General features: G+C 45.9%; 1 protein-coding gene across 1 annotated transcript; it reads right to left on the bottom strand.

Moving 5' to 3' along the window:
* Window positions 1-1,764: 1,764 nt before the first annotated feature.
* Window positions 1,765-15,439, bottom strand: WBP2NL (WBP2 N-terminal like). The gene is made up of 8 exons (XM_067559599.1): window positions 15,344-15,439; window positions 11,518-11,626; window positions 10,014-10,149; window positions 7,900-7,992; window positions 6,527-6,733; window positions 5,833-5,961; window positions 5,001-5,077; window positions 1,765-3,885 (listed from the first exon to the last, which is right to left on the bottom strand). The coding sequence occupies exons 1-8, from the start codon at window positions 15,400-15,402 to the stop codon at window positions 3,838-3,840; spliced, it is 858 nt and encodes a 285-aa protein (XP_067415700.1). The 5' UTR covers window positions 15,403-15,439; the 3' UTR covers window positions 1,765-3,837.
* Window positions 15,440-18,841: the final 3,402 nt, after the last annotated feature.

The following is an 18,841-nucleotide window of genomic DNA, read 5'->3' as shown; positions in this document are numbered from 1 at the left end:
TATCTACAATAAAAAAAGAATTTAAGATTTTCCCCTCCCCTGTAAGAGTCACTGTTAGATCTTCCTTTTATCCTTGCCCCACAAAAAGAGATGCTAACAAAGCAAATTGTTATGAGGTCTGGGGACAGTTTAAATGTTTCCACTCAGCTTGAGGGGAGGGGCGAGAACATGGACTCCGTGTAGGACTTACATAAACAGTGCAATTTGTGTGTTGACTTTGTTACCTGACAGAAAAACAATCTCAGCGCAATAACGGTCCTCCCATCACACCTCACTCACTGGTGTTTCAAGGAGGCTGGTGTCAATTTTTGACTCCTTTCAGTCTTCACTAGATATACACAGAGTTGGAGCAGACAGCTAGAGGACACTGCTATGGGACAGCAGTGAGTGTCACTGTCCTTCTCAACAACACCTGCCGCAAGAGGCTCAAAGAATGGCTCAAGCTTGCCTCCTTCCCATTACCCAGAGGACTCCGTATAGGCTGCTGAGCCAACCAAGCTGGGCGCAGGTAACAGATGACTGCTGTCACCCTTTTGCCAAGAGCCTCTCACTTTCTCTCTCCTCACCCAACTTTTGTAGTGTTGCAAACCATGGTGACAGCGTAGAGCCCACCACTGCCAACATGTCGCAGGGCGCTGGGTATGACCCTGCCAGTTGATGGCAGGGGGGACCTTAGGCACATTCAGTACCTAGGCTTAAGCCTTGATCCAGCCAAAGCTTTTAGCCAAGTTACCAATGGGGTGACTAAATGGCAAGTGTGAATAATTAGAATGGAGGGGTGGGGGTGGGGGAAGTAACAGGTGCCTATATAAGAAAAAGCCCCAAATACTGGAACTGTCTCTATAAAATCAGGACATCTGATCACCCTAGTTACCAAAGACAGATGTGATTCTCCATCTCCTCAAGCCTGGAGTGTACCAGGGCTTCCTAACAGTGAGTGTGTAGAGACAGCAATTCTCAGCCTTGACTGTGGGATTGTCCCAAACCTGCCCTCATTTCCATCTTCAGCAGAAGCAGCCACAAGCAACTGTGCCTGACTGCTTTTCCTCCAGCTACCTGGCTCCCTTGAAGCTATCCCACATTTCACCAGAGCAAGTCTAGGTTGCACAAGACAAGCTGTTTGAGTGCAGGGGAATGTGGAAGAAAGGTTAAAATCCCTGTGGACAATACACCTGTGCCCTGAGGAACAGCTGACCACCATGACAACTGGGCAGCAGGGAAAGAACTGGGGACCTTCCACTTTTGCTCCTTAACTAATAAAAGAGAATCAGTGCTAGTTGTGGGATCTGGGCAAGTAAGCCCTTTGAGATCAGCTGCTTATAAGAAGAGCTGCAGGAATACTGCATTGGCAGAGGCCTCCCACAGCCCTGGCACTGCCCTTGTTAAGTGTGGTGCTTGGCATGCCACAAAAAAGGTTAGTACACCAGTTCTGAGTTAACTGGGACACTAGTTACAGCAGCTAAGGCAGTGACGGCAGAAGGCAGCCTCCCTCCCCTCTCAGCCTAAGGAATAGGATACCTCACAGCACAAGCTACAAGTGGAGTAGGACTTTTAACTGACGGTCATTTCCCCCACTCTAGTTCTACAGCCCAGCTAAGCAGTGCACGGGGGGGGAGGGGAGGAGTGCAAGGACCCTGCATTGAGCACAAAGCCAATTCTTTTTTTTTTTTTTTTGCAATTCTCATCCTAGCCATTCCATTTTTCTTGCCCATTGCACGGCCAGCTGGTGGTTACTACATACAACACTCAACTGACACACAGGCCTGAAGATTTCAATGCTTCTGTATTAAAGTGCAATGCAAAAAATATTACAAACATTCATGGCAGAACATTTTTAATTCCAGAAAGTTATTAGAGAAACTTTGACTCAGATTAAAAAGGTTTCTTAGAAAAGGAAGTTCCTCCCTTGCGGACAGCTGCTATGGGGAGGAATGTCAGGCAACTACAGGAATACACCCCCCCCTCATGTGAGCCTTGCTTGTACAATAGCACATGGGGGGTAAGGGGGAAAAACATTCCCTATCCTTTAGTGAGAACAGGGCTGAACAGGCCCGACACAGGGAATCAGAAGTTCTCCACTAGACAAGTGTGATTCTCTTTGGAGAACAAGTTTTAGGGGCATTAGCTCCTGAGAGAAGAGAAGGTCACAGCTGAGCAGCTCTAGTCTCAGTAACATCTACATTACAAAAAACACTGGTTATTGATTGCAAAAGGGCACCGCCTCACCACAGGGGGGATGCCATGCAAGCAGTAAGAGCCATCCAGTTACCACAACTCCATTGAAGAAACAGAACCCACCTCACCCACTAGGATTCCCTCCTCACCCCCATTGCTGTTCAGATGCCAGCGCATTCACACCAGCATGGCTTCAGTCGCATGTGGAGGAAAGACTGTTCCCCCTCCCCCAAGTTCTTTCTAGGTAAGCCAGCACATGGTATGAGGTTGCTCAGTAGTCAGAGCAACAGCTTCTGTCCCCATCCCTATGGTGAGGCTGTTGCTAAAGGTTATTCTCTCCTTGGTGGAACATGTTCTGTCATAAGGCAGAACACCCGAATACTTTTCACACAGCCACACGGCTGCAGCTGAACACACAGCATCACTGCACAGAGGGGCCAGTTTCCAGGAGAATGAAAGGAAGATTTGGCTTAATTCCCACTCCCAGCATGCTCACCATTTACTCAGAGCTCTGTAGCCGATTCCTCTCCCCTCCAACCAGTCCCAATTTATTTTTCTATGGTACATCTACGCAGGCAGGCTGCTTTTAGAAAGCCACTGCCCAGTCGCAGTTCAGATGCACAAGGACCTCCCAAGTCTTTCATCGGCCACCGCCATCTGGTCTGGCTTAGGCTGCACTCACGAGACCCGCTAACACACATCCCCCTCTGCTCAAAAATACATTTACAATACAGAAGAGCATCCTCTCACAACAGAGGGGAGAGAGGAGGAGGAAGAACCAGGCACCACTGGATGTCTATGCATCCAGGCAAGTGGAGCATCTTGCCTCTTCCAGCCATCACCCATTTTATGAGAGGCAGGTTTACTGGGAAAGGAGACAGGTACATACAGGGGGCATTGCGGTGTCCAAGGCAGGTGTATAACTGCACCTATGTTTGCTCCTCTTGCCTGTAGGCTGATGGTTTAGCGAAAGCCAGTTCACACTTCCTTGCTGCTGCTCAGTTAGGTCTTGGGTTTGGCTACTCCACACTGAAGCCTACACTCTCCAAAATGCTTAGCTAGTTTGTGTGTCTCAGGAGACGTTTCCCAGGTTACAATGTGGCCCTCTTCCAATGAACTGCAGGGGACACAAGCCTCCAGCACTTCACTCGATTCTCCAAGTTCCACTTTACAAAGGGAACAGCACCAAAGTTAAAAAGCTAACAGGCGCCTTGATTATGCCAACCTGGGGAAACCCAGCAACCCATTGCCTCTTTCCTTCTTATTTGCTGTTTCTTCAGAGGAAGCTGAAAGCCACTGTCTCAAACCATTTGACTTCATTCCAAAAAATCAAGCAGCCTTAATATTTTATTCCTATGTTCGTTATGTGCTCTCTCTGCTGGTCTAAGATTTCACCCCTTCCCTCAAACTCCTGGCAAAAGCCTTAGAGGGATAGCGCTCTGGTGCTGGGATGAAAAGCAAACAGGCAGAAAGACGGAGCTGCCGCTTCTGCTATTCCACTTGTATTGCTACACTCAATGTTTAAGGAGGATGGGTGTTACACCAGCCAACACTACGTATATTATATACACGAGGAAGCCTAGAGATGCACTGAACTGAGGGGGTGACGGTGATGACAGAAGTGTCTTTGGGGAGAAGGAATGTGAGCAGTTGGTTGGTGGATTAGTTGTTCTTTTTCTCAGCAGGAGGTGCATAAGGAGGTGGCTGGTCCTGCAAAGTGAAAGAAACAATTAGTTCCCTCGTCTGTTTTACACAGGGCACTGCCAATTTTAGATGTTCAGCTTTCCAGCCATTCCCAGGTTTAGCTTATGCACCCAATCTTTGCCTTTTCAGTTGGTTACAGCTTGAGAGATACTGAGCTGACAGTGACAGATGTGATCCTAAACATTAGGCTAACTACTCATGGCCATTTTGCCCCAGTTTCAGTTACATCCCAGACCCTTTGCCAGTTCCCATATTGCTTCAAATGGAGCTTCACCAAAAAAAATGAACCCAAACAGAGTCCCTTTAAAAGCCCATCAGGATGTGTGTACTTCAGAAAAAGCAGCACTGTGATTGGACACCGTTTTAATCCTCATCTTCCTCTCACCCTCCCCCCACTGACTTTGTTGGTCCTGTAGCAGTTTGTTAGGACAGATCTTTAGATGGCAAGCTCTCTGAGGCAGGGACTGATTGTTATATGTTCTGTCAGTCTAACTCAGCTTGGGGCATTACAAGACAAATAAGAGATTTGCTGGAGTAAATATGCTGTGGTGGAACAGGAGTGGGGATGAGCTTATTGGCTGGGGGACACACAGGCTCCCCCTCATTCCTGCAGAAGCAGAGAACTATATATTGTTTCTGTACAGGAACAACTTTTTGTTCAGAAAAATACTAAGATTGATCCCAGGAACAGTGATGAAGTACGAGTATTTTGATGGGCCTTCTTTGTAGGAGAGTATGGATGGATTGTTCCACCACCACCATCTGTAGCTGTGTTATTTAGAAACCAAATGATCCTAAACCTCCTGCTTTAGGGAGCCCCAACTGCCTATGGAGGTCAGGAAGAAATGAGACACCTAGACCCATCTTAGTATAACTGATCTGGTGGGTGTGCGTGGATCCACTCTCCTCTTAGGATCAAGCATTGCCCACTGCTAGACTAGATGGGCAAAGCGCCTGCACTGATACACCCAGAAGCAGGATACCAGACTTGGTGTGATATGGCACAACAGGTGCTATGATCTGAGTGTCTGCTGCAGTAAGATGGCCAGGATTCAGCTGTTGCAGCAAGCGTGTTTGCCCTGTGCACTCCGGCACAACAGACAACTCAACCAGTTGCTTACCATAGGCATATAGACATTGTGGGGATTGGCTGGGTTGTAATAGGCACTCGAAGCTGCTTCTGCTGCTTTACTGCCACCTACAGAGTAAGGCAAGAAACACAGTCTTCCTAAGTTCATTTTGGTAGGGGAGAACATCGTCCCAGACAAGTTAACTGACTTTCCTAATGTCACAAAGTCAGTCTGTAGCAGAGCAGAGAATGGAACCCACATTCCCCAGCTGTGCTCTAACCCCCAGACAATCCTTCCTCATTAACAGATATCCAGGGCTTTACAGCTCTTTGGAAGTAAGACAAGTCTCCCCTCACATAAGCTAGGTCACATTTCATTTTAAGCGTAAGAACCATGGCACTGTTGTGGACAGAGGAACTGTGACTATTAGTCTGGCAATATGCTATACTATAAAATGATCTGGAACCTTACATTTCCAATTCCAATTGATAGCACCCAGCAGCAGTTTGACTTGTGGTCATCAATGCAGACCTCCTGTTCCAAAAGAATCCCCATTGAACATTTTCAGTAGCGTCCCCTTCCTGCTTTGTAGTTGGCCTTTTAATACAGCTTTCTTAAGCAGACTTGGAGACAAAAGCTGCCAAGGAGGACCAGCTTGCAACATCGGAGCCGGCTCTTGGTTTTACTTTGGGCCTGCTCATGACAGCAAGGGACTTGCTCATGCTGGACAGAATCAGCATAAATGCTGGAAAGTGCCCATCCCCCATAAACTGCCTAGAAATGGGTGACTCACAAAGAGCTTGTAACAAGAGCATTTCCATCATTCATATCTACACCATCCCCTTTTGTAATTGGACACTGACAGTCCCTCCTGCTCCCTTACCTGGCATTCCAGGCTCCACCCAGGCTGTAGGGGCAGTGGGCGCGGAGGGTCCTGCAGTAGGAGGGCCAGGGTAGGGAGGAGGAGGAGCCATATACAGGTGGTTCATCTCAGGAGGAGGTGGGTACATGCCTATAGAAAGGAGACATTAAAATGATGCTTTAAGCCATTCCTGTGGGACATGCAGCAGGGAGTTTGCTCCTGTCCAGCGCTGATATACATGGGTGACTTGCCTTGACCTAAGCTTAAAGAGCAGCAGCTCCACAGTAGGATTTTATATTTCTGTGGCGCCTTTGATCCCAGAGGGCTTTGCAGACAACAATCACTTCCCAAATCTGGCAGTCACCTTCTGGTAGAGACTGTTACTCAGCTTAGGATGTTGCATCTTTTATTTCCTGTCCAGCTGGAACTCTAGGGAGATGCAATACTACTCAAGCTGGATTTTTCCAGGACACCCCTGCCCTTACAAGGAAGAGTTTCAGTGACCCAGAGTACTCAGGGACCTCATGAGACTAACGACGCTGCTCAGAGAGGCTGGGCTGCTGCAGTACAAGTCATCCACCGGCTATGTTTCAGTATTGTGTTCTTTAATCCTCTGACACAGCCCTTTACCGCTCCCAGTACACACAGCACAGGCACTCTGCCTCTCATGCACATTGGTATATTACAAGAGGTGAAGCCTGTCAGAAGGCATTACCTGGAGGTGGTGCATAAGGGTATCCCATGGGTTGCGGAGCTGGTCCATATCCATTCATTGGTGGGGGCACATAGGGGTATGGTCCGTTCGCTGGCTGGGGGGCATAACCCCCAGGTGCAGGCGAATAACCTCCTGGAGCAGGGGTATACCCCCCCGGGACAGGTGGATAGCCATAGCCAGTATTCTGGGCAGGAGCCCCTCGGGAAGCTAAAAAGAATAAGTTTAGCAAGTCTGACTCAGCACATTGCCATGCAATTAAAATGGAGCAGCAAAGAAAAGGAAAGGTATCTGTCAGATTAATTTAGTTTGATCTGTCATTGCGACAGAGCTATGAGCTACCAGGTTCTGGTATGATTGCTTTGCCTGAAACCCATCTAGCAATAATTTCTTCTCCCAAGTTCATACTGCTGTGGTAGTTAGCTTTGCCAGTTTGGACACTAAGGAGCAGGGCTGGACCTTGAGCTGGGAAGAGCTTATGGAGATGACTGAGATTAACCCTGCTTTGCAACATCCACACAGATGCTAGTCACTAACACTGGCCAAAATTTCTCCACTGAAAGGTTCTCTCTACTGAAGAATGTGGTTTCATAAAAACCAAAACCAAACAAAAAATAAAGTGAAAAACCCCCCACACCTTTAAGAAATTCTATTTTCTGATTAGGAAAGTCTATACAAAATGTTTGTTTCCAATCAAAATGAAATTTTTGGTTTAGATCAGTGTTTCTTAACCTGGGGTTTTAGAGGGGTCGCAAGTGCAGAGCTGGTATTGGGGGTGGCAAGAAAGGCAATTGCCTGGAGCCACAGGGGCGCCATGAAACTAAGTTACATGCCTCAGCCCCGTGGGGGTGGGACTCAGGCTTCAGGGGTACAGTAGTTTGGAAAGGTTAAGAACCACTGGTTTAGATCATCATCATCAATTTCTGGATGACAAAAGTAGGAAGTTTTTCTTCCTCCACTCTATTTTTTTAATACACTCTCTCCCTGTTGGGAAAATGGAGGGGAGAGGGGTGAAATAAGTGAGTATAATTTCCCCACACCCCACTGCAATTTCATGTTTTCCTACTTCTTCCAGTTGGAAGATAGAGGGGAAACAATTTTTTTTTTTTAAATAAAAGCGAAGAGGGGAATCTTTCTGAGAATTGGGAAAATTACATTTTTCAGTTTTCCAAAACCAAAGTATTAAGACCAAATGTAACAATAGGGTTTAGAATCAAGACAAAAAATTCTCATGGAAAACTCAACATTTTTTGATAGAGAAGTTTTGAAGGACTTATTGCCCCCCGATCCACCTCACAGAGTTTACTGCAGCAAAAGTTAGTTTTCCAGCCAGTTCTTCTAGCTAAAGAATATTCAAATCTCTGAAAATCACTTACCATTAGTGGCAACTCTGAACATCAACTGTCCAAACTCAATGGCTCCTCCACTATTGAAGGTCATTTTAAATGAAGCCTGCCCTTCCCAGCCACCTAAAAGAGAAAAGTGGGAATTAAAAATGAGACCTATTCTAGCCCTCTAAAAGGTTCAAGCCAAGAAACTAGTTTGAATCTGGATATTGATTATCAGTTGATTTGTTTCCTAGAACCTCCCAACTTAAACAAGAGACCACACAGGGTTTTGACTGCAGACCTGCCAGCTTTCTTTGCAATGGTCACTCAGTCCACTTGTATACAAGATAATCTCCAAGAGGTCAGGAGAGGATTTGTCTGGGAATTTCCTTATTTTTTAAAAGGAGAGTCTAAAATATGGATATGAAAGAGTTGCTGTAAATCTATATTTTCTTCTGGTAGGCTAAAAGAGAATCCAATTATAAATATGATGTAAAAAGGACATTTTATTCACTCGGTGCCTGCCCATTGAATGCGAGTCTTTCCACCAAACTAAACAGACTTTCAATCAGGGCCTGAAACTCAAGCCAGGGTTTGAATCAAATATTCCACCGACAGACTCTTTAACCTCTTTGAAGCAAATCATCTTAGACAAAGATTACAAAGGTTTAGGCCTACCAGGAGTTTTCAGAAATTCATTACTATGTACCAAGACTCCAAGATAAGCCATCCAAACTGTACAAAAAGGCGACTTTCCTTATTGGAAGACAAGTGGATAAACCAAATTGGGAGTTTTTAAGTTGTCAGATGGGAGATTAAAGTTTGAGTTTTAAAATGAAAAGTCCAGTTTCCAAAATCCCTTGTCTGATTAACTTCTTCCAAGAAAAGTTGTCAGGATACTGTATGAGAAGTTTGGAGTTTTTCCTGTGCATTGTTAGAGGAGTTTAAAAAAAAGAAAATCAGGCACATAAATTGAAAGGAAGTGGCTAGCTCCACAATGCACTTATAAACACTGCACTGCTCAAATGTTATTCTTTCCTATTGTCTTATCAGTAGTAGTTTGGTAGTTAAACTTGGGCAAGTTACGCAACCAATCAACAACCCACTTCTACACTTCCCATCATGAAGTAACACCCCAAGCCAGCAAGAAAGGCTAGGGTAGAGAGAGAGGATTTAAAGGAGTGTGGCAAATGAACTGCAATTGTAAAAAAAAAGGTACCAGAGACCACTACAGTGTATGAGTAGATTATGCAGAAAGCTCTAGCTATTCAAGACCCAGAGTGATCCTGACATACAATGAGTCACCACTACTATAGCATCATTTCCCCAAAGTTGGTATTTTTAAGAGTGATTTTATTGCCAGTGAAAAGTGGCAAAATTCACAGCCCTGGAGACCTAGTCAGCACTAGAACAAGTACAGAAGCAGTCAACAGAGATGTAAGATTTCCAGATACACTGCTCTCTCCTACTCAAGTACCTCGAACCAAGAGGAACTAGTACCACAGCTGAGGGGAATTGTCTTAATGGTCCTTTTTTGTCCTGATTTTATTTCTGTAACTACTGACAATTAGTGCCGACTGTGATTGTTGTTTCTGAGACGGATATCTGACTACTAGGAACAAGAGCAAGACCACCAAGTCATTTCAAACAGGGCATCATTCAGATGGTAACAATTTTCAGCCACTACTAGCTTTGGGTCAAGTCTGAACCAGCAATATACGGAGACGCACACGCGTGCATTTCAGTTCGGAAGGGTCTGCAGATCTCCAGAGAAGTGTGTTCACTTCGTACAGTCATGAATAGCAGCCAGTAAGATTAGCAACTGAAGTTGGTGAACCCATCACCCCACCCTCTCCACCTCTCTCTCAAGCTGAGCAACTAAGACATGCCGAGATTCAAAGACCAAATAATTTTCTTATAACATTTGAATCATAGTTACAAGATTAAACTGGACAAAAACATCCACTATGCAAGGCTTTTTTTGGCTTTCCACTAAACTTAGGGCATGCCTAGGCGGGAAAATTGACTGGCATATTTCACTATTGCTATGCTAGTCAATTTCCCACGTGGACAAGCCCTGGGTTAAAAATTTAGCAGAGGGAAAAAGTACTTGGGAAGCTCAGAGTTAAATCTGCTTGGAGCTGTAACACATTAACACATACCTCCTGCCTCAGCCTGGATCATCCCTTTGATGTAATTGGCAGAGAAGACAGGCTGCTCGATGGAGCACCCTTTCACCAAATAGAATGGCATCATGAAGGACAGCATGGGATCCTTGCCCTTAGACACAAAGATCATCTGCAAGACAGAAAGGAGGGGACATTTTTAAGTCGTTAATTTACAAGCAGTCTTTATACCTAGAGTGAAAGAGGCAATTTCAGGAGTGTTCAAACCAGAAACTACTTTAAAAGCTGGTAAAAAGAAACTAAAGCCCAGGAACAATTATGCATGTAAGTTTCTATTCTATAGCTACATAGCAGTTTTCTTTCTGAAAGATCCCAAAGAACTTTGTCAATTGTATATGTAGGGCTCACTCACCCGAAACATGTGTAACTTCCACAGTAGCGTGCAGTTTGACACTATGTATATTAAGAAATATTTCCTCCCTTAAAACCTCAAATTACCGCACTATCTGCGTGGCACAGTACACAGCACCATGGCTTGCAGTTCTATTGCACTGAAGTGGACTGGGGTGCCAGACTGCTTACACATGTGGTCTTTCTGCCCAAATCTAGTGGCCTGTTTGAACATGCACTTAAGAATGATCACAGTAACTTCTAAGTAGGGAAAACCAGAGGCAGTGTCCTCTGACTTGTATCCAACCAAAAGCTGTGAATTCAGACCAGCTTAGTTAGTTTTCTAACTCTATCTAGGGAAGCATTGGCTAAGTGAAGAATTCTAGAGTGATGTTGGCACCTGAGCACTAGTTGCATCCTGAGGGGATGAGGAATACTTGTGGCCATCATAAGCCACAGAACTGAAGATGGGAAAGATTTACTGTCCATCCCTCAAACCAGTACAGAACCGACCCCTGTAGAAGGTTCTCCAGGACTTTGCTAGTCCAGTTTTTTGAATTACCCTGAACAGTTTCCCCTTTGTTTCAATCAGCTAAGCCACTGTACCTGTACAATAAGACTGAACAGGTAAAGCCAATGCCCATATAATGTACTCTAAATCCATGTAAAAATCAAATCCTGTTCAGTTTAGAAGACTACATAAAGCAGCACCAGGCATGAGAATTCAGAAGCCAAGTTAAATAGTGGTTGGCGTCCAGGACAGTGTCTTTGGATGTGCTCATGGAGTGTTTTTTGTGTGCATGCATGCACACACACACACCCATTCACTCTCTCTTACTCCCCAGCAAGGATTCTGAAGAAGACTTCCAAAGAAAATAGTGGAAGTCCCACCTACTGACACTGAAAACAGGACTATATAAGACATATAAAAACGTGCTGTAGAGAACAATCTGATACTGGCCATAGCTGGGAAGGGGGGCTTGTGAAGAAAACGACAAGCATGACCTATTTCCACCATCCTCTCTCCCATCTTGAATTTCTAGCCTCCTCACATAACTAGGGGATTTATCCAATCATTTACAAGTCTCCTGGACTAGAAGCCAGTGGGATCCCTTGAGAAAGGGGAGAATGCTGTTGGCTCAAGACTTACCCTGTAGGGGGTGAGGTATACCATTCCTTTCTTGGTGCCCTTGAAGATCTCAGACTTGTCAGACACATCGCTGAAGGAAAGCTCCACATCTTTACACTGCTTAAGAATACTGCAGCAGGAGGAAAAGACAGACAGACTTCAGGGATGCAGAGTCTCAAAAACAAACCTAAAGTATGAGTAATCGCCATACGTACATTAGCATGCCAAGAAAGAGGCCATTTCCCCAAAAGGCTCAGTTCTGATAAGGATCCCACCTTCTCTCCCTACATATGCATGCACAGTTTATACAGTCTGAGAATTACTCTTTCCATAACTGCAGCACCCAACCCTGTTCTGCCAAAGGAAGTCTCTAGCCTCATGAGCTTGTTTCTCCCTGCATTTCCAAAGCCATTCGAGACAGTTGTTGGGGAAACCATTCTTTTCTCATTGAAAGAGACTCAGTACAAAAAGTCATAGCACAGAATGAGCATGACTGACTGAATATGTCTTTCTGGAATAAGTGAGTTGCCTCAGAGCAAGTCCCTGTTTGACTAGCCCAGTACCCCATCTCCAACAGTAGCCAAATGCTGATGCTACACAGGAAAGCATAACCCCAATAATACAACCCCACTTATGCCAACTGTACTAAGGAAAACGTTTCTTTATAGCTAGCTAGGCTTACTGCAGATGCTGTCATAGCCTCATGCAAATGACCGAGGACTATAGCAAAGATTTGTGATAAAGAGCAATGCCTCAAGGGAGAGGGGAATTGGGGAAACACTGTTCCAAGTGGTCAGGTTCTAAACTTATTCAGTGATTTAGAACAGGGAGTCAACATGTTAGTAAGGTTTGCTACAGATACTAAACTGACAGGAACTGTGAATATTAACAATGACAGGAAATAACACAGAGGGACTCAGAGATAACAAATGAGAATAGAAGATAAAGTCAGTTTGGGAAAACATGGGGAAAGTGATCCAAAACAGATAGTCAATGAAAGTGAAACCAGGGAAGTGGAAATACTGACAGACTTAGGAGTGACAAGTTTGCAGTGTGTTATGCCAGCAAAAAAGTGCAATGCTATTCAGAGCAGCACAGAGGCATCATAGATAGGGTGACTATATATGGCCTTGATGAGACCATATTTAAATGCTCCATTCAGTTTTAGGGGCCCTGTTACACAAATATGGGCAAATTTGGGAACAGCAATATTATTGGGGGAAGAGAAGAATTAAATGGATATGATTCTGAAGAAAACTATTGAAAGCTAGGTAACGTTTAGTGGAACTACTTAAGGGAGACACAGAGGATAACAATCCACAAGTATCTGAAAAGCATAGACATCAAAGAGGGAGGGAAATTTAGAATATTACTTAAAATGTAATACTCCCATCACACTCCTGGAAGGCTGGGAGGGACGAACTGAAGAAACTAATGGGTCTTCTCCATTTCTAGGATGCAATGAGGAGACATTTCTTCTTAAGTAGGGCAATTGTTTATGTCTAATCTGGTTCTGAATCCCACCAAACTACTTGCTGCAGCAATATTCTATGGCAACAAATGTCATAGGTAACTTTACATTGTGTGAGAAGAACAGTCAGGTATCCAATTTTAAAATGTGCCTATTTTAAAGAGCTTGTTTTAATCATACACTGTATATGTAGGTAGGTAAAACAGCACTTACTGCTTTTAGTGTATCAACTGCAGTGGTCATTACATTGTTTGTTCGACAGGTTTAATTTTAGTTATTAGGACTGTCACAAGGAGGACTGGCCCCTTTAGGTAAACTGGCTTCACCCCAACTGTGACTAAGCTTTATCACAGGTGATGGGTTTGAAGTCAGAGATCAAGGGATGTCTGGCTGGGAACCTGGCTCTTAGTTAAGAGGCCAACAAGTAGCTCAGTTGGGAGAGACCTGCAAGGAGCAGGTACGGGGAAGGATCTGGGAAGTGGACAGGCATCAAGACCTGCTTTATTTGTTTAAATTTATGTTGGACTATTTTGATTGAGACAAACTCATGCCTGAAGGAGGACTGAAATTTTGGTGCTGTTGGGAACTTTATTTATATACTGTCCAGCAAGTTTGCCCAACAGCTTTACAAGGAAAGCTACAGGTGGTCAGATAACATTTGCCAATTACTTGACAAGTAGAATTTTTAGCTTACTATTTATTAATCTATATTTCTGCTCTTAAACCAGCCCAAAGCAATCCAGAAGGCAGTTCTCTTTCCCACACTTCTCCATTCAGTGTCTCAGAGCTGCTCTGACACAGGGCTTGTCCAAATCACTCTTCCTTGGCCCACTATTTACCAGAAGAGATATGAGAAGTGTTCTAGATGTATCTTTATGGACACTAGAATAGCAGCACGTTTTAGTTCTGTATTCTACTTAAGAATTACACTAATTAAGTGAGGAGGCCCAGAGTTTGATCTGATTGTGGTGGTGGGTTATTTTAGGCATAGTCCCATAAGAATACTATGGAATCTTTAATGGCCATGAGCAGTCAGACTCAGAATTACATCTCATTATGGAAAAAGCAAAATAGAAGCTAGAAAGTCAGTACCTTTTCTAAATACCTCAGTTTTTTTGTTTTGTTTTGTTTTTTAAAAAACAGGCAATGAAGATTTGTGGACAAGGAGAATTAGTCAGGTCTCACACTAATAATACATTTAATATTTAAAAATAATTTACTGCAATCTATTCAGAAGGCAACTACATCCCTATTTGCAATCTGAGCATATTTAATTCAGACCTCAGCACATACCCAAACCCATGTGATGTTCCTAATAACCCAGTATTGCACACCCTGTTATGAAAGGGCCTGTAATGCCTTGTGATGTAGCTCAGTCAGTCACTAATCTTCTGACAAGCTGCAGCTCATGTGACTTCGGATTCGCTCGTATGCATTTCTTCTGGGTGGTCACGCCCATTACTAGTGAGCAACAGCAGCTTTCAGTTTCTGAACAAACAAACACCCCTGCTGCCAACTTGGGAGCTGCTCAGGGAGCACAGGAAAAACCTGATGCAGAAGTCAAGAAAGCACTACGTAGACAGAGCTGCTTAAAAAGAGTGGGCTAAAGAAAACTGGGTTCATCTGGGCAATAATCAAATCACTGCTCATCTCCCAGTGGCCTCCGGGCACTTCTGCCCAAAGGGTTTGAGAGTCCTATCCACACCCCTACCTCCCCCTTCAGCTCCCCGCCAGACACATCTCCTTTTCCCCACCAACTTTTTATTTACGCCGAAGCCAGTGAGCGACTCTGACAGCCCGCGCCGGAAACGAACTGGATCGGTTTTTAAAGTATGAAATTAGATCCAGACTAGCAGGCCACAGCAAGAAGCCTCCCGCCCCGGCAGAGCCGTGCCTCAGCCCAGCCCAGCCGTCCTCCCGGAGCCTGCGAGGCGAGCACCGCGGCCGGGCACCCCGCAACATGCCCCGAGTCGGGGGCACCCACAGCCCGCGAGAGGGAGGCGGCGAGGCCCGGCCGCTGCGCCTGTGGCGCCTCCGCTCCTGGGTCGGGGCGAACCCCAGCCCGGGCCGGGGCAGCGGGACTGTGCGGCCCGGGGGAAGTGGCGAGAGCGGGCGGGCCGCTGGGGCGCTCGGGGGCCGGACGCAGCGCTCTGCCCCGCGGCACCGGCCGGCGGGAGGCCACTCAGGCCAGGCGGCCCGGAGGGGGCGGCGAGCCGGGGCCGGGCCTGCGCGGGGGGGAGTCGCGACGGAGCCCGCGAGCTACGAGTCTCCGGTTCGGCTCGGGGTGGCCCCGCTCGGCCAAGCCCAGGTAGGTCCGCCTCAGTCTCAGGAGGGGAGGGGAGGGGCGAGCCCCACTAGCCGCGCCGGTGCCGGTACCTCTCCCCTGGGGGGGCGACGAGCCCGCCCGCCTGCGAGTGGTTCCTGTTCAGCGCCATCTTCCCTCCCGGCCAATGGCACCGTCCGGGAGAGCCCCCCCCCCGCCGTCTTATGCCGTGGCCCCGCCCCGTGATCTCATCGCGCACAGCCCCGCCCCGCGGGGTCTCGGGTGGGGCCTGGACTGGACAGAGCCGCGGGGAGGTTCGTGCACGGATCGGCTGCGGGCAAGCGGCAAAGAGAGGACGGGGCGGAGGGACGGACAGAGGATAGGATGGATGGATGGAGAGACAGAAGGGCGGAGGGAGGGGTGAATGGACAGACAGGAGCGGAGGGACGGACAGACAGAAGGGCGGAGGGACGGGCGGATGGACAGACAGAGGAACAGAAGGCTGGGTCTTGTCCAGTTGTATAGCTCTGTGACGGACACTTGTACCTGAATGGCTCATTTATGCAGCTGTATTCTCTAAGCCAAAATGATTTTGAAATATTCCCTCTCTGTTACTTGGAAGCTTTTTATCCCAAGAGCTGACTGCCCTTGAGGTTGGTGAAATCCACATTCTTTGTTGTTGTTTCTCATGGGTCTAGGTGGGTCAGTCTGATTATAACCTGTTAAATAAAAGGCCAACTGAAAGAGGTGGGAAACCAACCTGATGGGAAAGATGACTGAGTAGAAAAATTGCATAATGCAGTTTGAGGGTAAAGAGAAGGATGAGGCAATTGAACCAGATTCCAAATGGTTCCACCATACTAGTATGGTTTTGTAAGGCAATGTAACATACAGACCACCTGCTCCATTCAGAAGGGCAGCAGGTACCTTGGGGAGACCTAGTCATATATTCCTTAAAGGGAAAGAGGAGCTCTAGGTCATGACCCTTGTTGGGAAATTTGACAGACTAAAAGACAGAGACAGCATTGCTGTTGCTTGCTTAGACCAAAGGCTTTTCTACCATGTACAGTTTTTCATGTATCTAAACCAATATTCTGTAACCCAAGGTTTGGGCCAGCATAGGAGTCTTTCTTGTAGTAGCTGTGCAGGTGAGTGCACATTTTCCTTTTATGGTTTCTTCTCTCGGTTTCGATCATTTGCTAATAAAGTCTATTTTTAGTTTAAAGTACCTTATGGAGGTCTTGAATACCATTCAGTGTGGAAAATCATCTCAGAGAAACATTGACCTCTCACTAAGAGAGAGGTTGGGGCTGAAACCATAAAAGCCAGAGTTCAAGCTCTCACACACAGTAGCTATTGGGATCTCCATTCTCAAACAGTGCCTGAGTGGCTAGCAGGGCCAGCTAAACTAGCCGAAGGACGTTAGAACTGGTTACAATAGCAAGTTAGACATAGTCCCCAGACTCTGTCAATAGCAAGATATCACTGTAACCCTCGACATTGAAAACTTGGACGCCCTGCTCAATCTGTAAGGTGTCTGAAGTGTCCCCCACATCCAAATTAGAAGTTCAGATGCAGTTACTAAACCCAGGTTAGATATTTGGGAGGCAACCTATGTCTTCAAAGGGAATTAAGCTACAGTGAATTAAGGCTACCCTACTTCTGAATGAGAGTAGCACCCTCAAGGGCTTCATGTGCTTTAGTGAATACACTTTCACTTCGCACCTTTAGTTAATTCATGATCATCTAGGTTTCTGCACATTGCAGACTACAGAACCTCACCCACCCTTGTAATAGACCCCTAACCTCTGCAGTTACTGAAGTCCTTAAACCATGGTTTAAAGACTTCAAGTTACAAAGAATCCACCATTTACACTACTTTAAAACTGCAAGTGGCTAATGGGCTATGCTGCAGAAGAAGACTGTAGCAGGCTGGGTCCCCTGTTTTCTTCCACAGGGTACATTCCCCCAGCCCAAAGGACTTACCACAGCTTCTTTGGTTGCAATCACACATGTGCCTTTATTTACAGTGCATACAGCTTAGTCCCACTGTCTGCTCCATACATCCTAGGGCCTCAGAGGCTCAGGTTTCTACTTCCCTCCTAGTTCACAGGCAGCCTGGTTCACAGATTTCCCCTATGCTACTTAGCCATGCTTCCTTTCTGGTTTCCTGCACTGGCCTATTTATCTCCAAAGACAGGTCACCAGCTGTTCCCTTTTCCCTCATTAGCCAGGGCTCTGACTCAGCCTAATCAAGGTGGCAACTGTTACCTGTTCTGTCAGAGCCTCTTAGGCCCTGGCCAGCAAAACCAGGTGAGGGGTTTACCATCCTCTGCTCTGTTACAAAGACCAAAAGCCCCCATGTGCTCTACCAATCTGACCCAGAGGAAAATTCCTTCCCAACCACAAATATGGTGATCAGTTAGACACAGAGCATGGGGGCGAGACCGACCAGCTAGACATCTGGGAAAGAATTCACTGTGGTAACTCAGTGCCTTCCCCATCTAGTGTCCCATCTCTAGCAATAAGGGATATTTGCTATTAGCAGACATAGATGGGCCACATGCTCTTGTAAGGCAGTCTCCTCATTCCATCCCCTCCATAAATTTATCTAGCTCAGTCTTGAAACTAGTTAGGTTTTTTGCCTCTACTGCTCCCTCATTTGAGCTTTCCCTGACAGACAGGTCCTCAGATTCCAGACACAGTGAGGAAGGAACGAAACCTCTTCAGGGGCTTTGCAAAGACCTCAAGTCACTCCTTCCAGGCCAATAACACAAGGACTGCATATAATGGTGTGGAGAAAAGATTCACAGACTGTCCTAAAATTCACAAGGCAGTCCTCAGTCTATAGCTCTGTCCCATCCACCTGTGAGCTTAGCTTCCAGTACAGTTCCAGATTCCCAAATGTATGTAGGTAGAGGTTAAACTCAATCCCTCTCTGCCACCCACAATTCCACTTCTATGAGCAGACCTGAATCATCTCCACCAGTTCCCTGCCTGGGAGGACCCTGGTTTATGCAAATTTAAGCCAGACCTTGAATTGAGAAGAAGGTTAGTGGGAATCTTCTATAAGAGCTGATTCTATCTAGCCTCCCTGTTTTCCTGCACAAGATCTGGTCTTCATGACATCACCAGATTTCAGAAAAGCATCCAAACACTAATGGGATTTGAGAGATGACCAACTCAGATCATTAAAGAGGCTGGCATGTTGCCTTGTGAAGAAAGAGAAATATTTAGTGCTGCTAAATGACAACGGAGAGAGAGACTGTTGAAGGGTGTAAACACCACCCAGTGAGACAACTAGTTCAGGGTGTTTTAGGGGGATATACGTAGGAATAAGAGGGGTTACCTCTTTAATATCTGACACATCCTCTATTTGGAAACTCTCCTGAATGAGCAGATTAGTTAATAAGTCTTCTCTGTCTCTGAGTTCTGTGATTTCAATGAAGCAAAGGAATATCCCAGCCAAAAAAGGAAACTTTACTTGGCAGTGAGGTCTATTAGGCAATGAAATGTTCTCACAAGAGAAGTGGGGGATGTCTCATCACTGGAGTGATTAAAGTCAGCTTAGAGAGAGCCCAAGATAATATACAAAATGTAGGGAATCAGCC

Source organism: Emydura macquarii, unplaced genomic scaffold (assembly GCF_026122565.2).
Source record: "Emydura macquarii macquarii isolate MOO-44397 ecotype Brisbane River unplaced genomic scaffold, CSIRO-AGI_Emac_v2 contig_2205, whole genome shotgun sequence".
Taxonomy (NCBI): domain Eukaryota; kingdom Metazoa; phylum Chordata; order Testudines; family Chelidae; genus Emydura; species Emydura macquarii.
This window is presented reverse-complemented; position numbering and strand designations above follow the sequence as displayed.

What these genes read in the sequence shown, in the direction of transcription:
- WBP2NL (XM_067559599.1), bottom strand. Translation starts at nt 15,402, where the DNA reads ATGGCGCTGAACAGGAACCACTCGCAGGCGGGCGGGCTCGTCGCCCCC. An exon ending in GTTCAGAGTTGCCACTAATG is followed by an intron (nt 6,734 to 7,899) that starts GTAAGTGATTTT and finishes TATTCTTTTTAG; the next exon opens with CTTCCCGAGGGGCTCCTGCC. An exon ending in GGTGGAGCCTGGAATGCCAG is followed by an intron (nt 5,078 to 5,832) that starts GTAAGGGAGCAG and finishes CTTACTCTGTAG; the next exon opens with GTGGCAGTAAAGCAGCAGAA.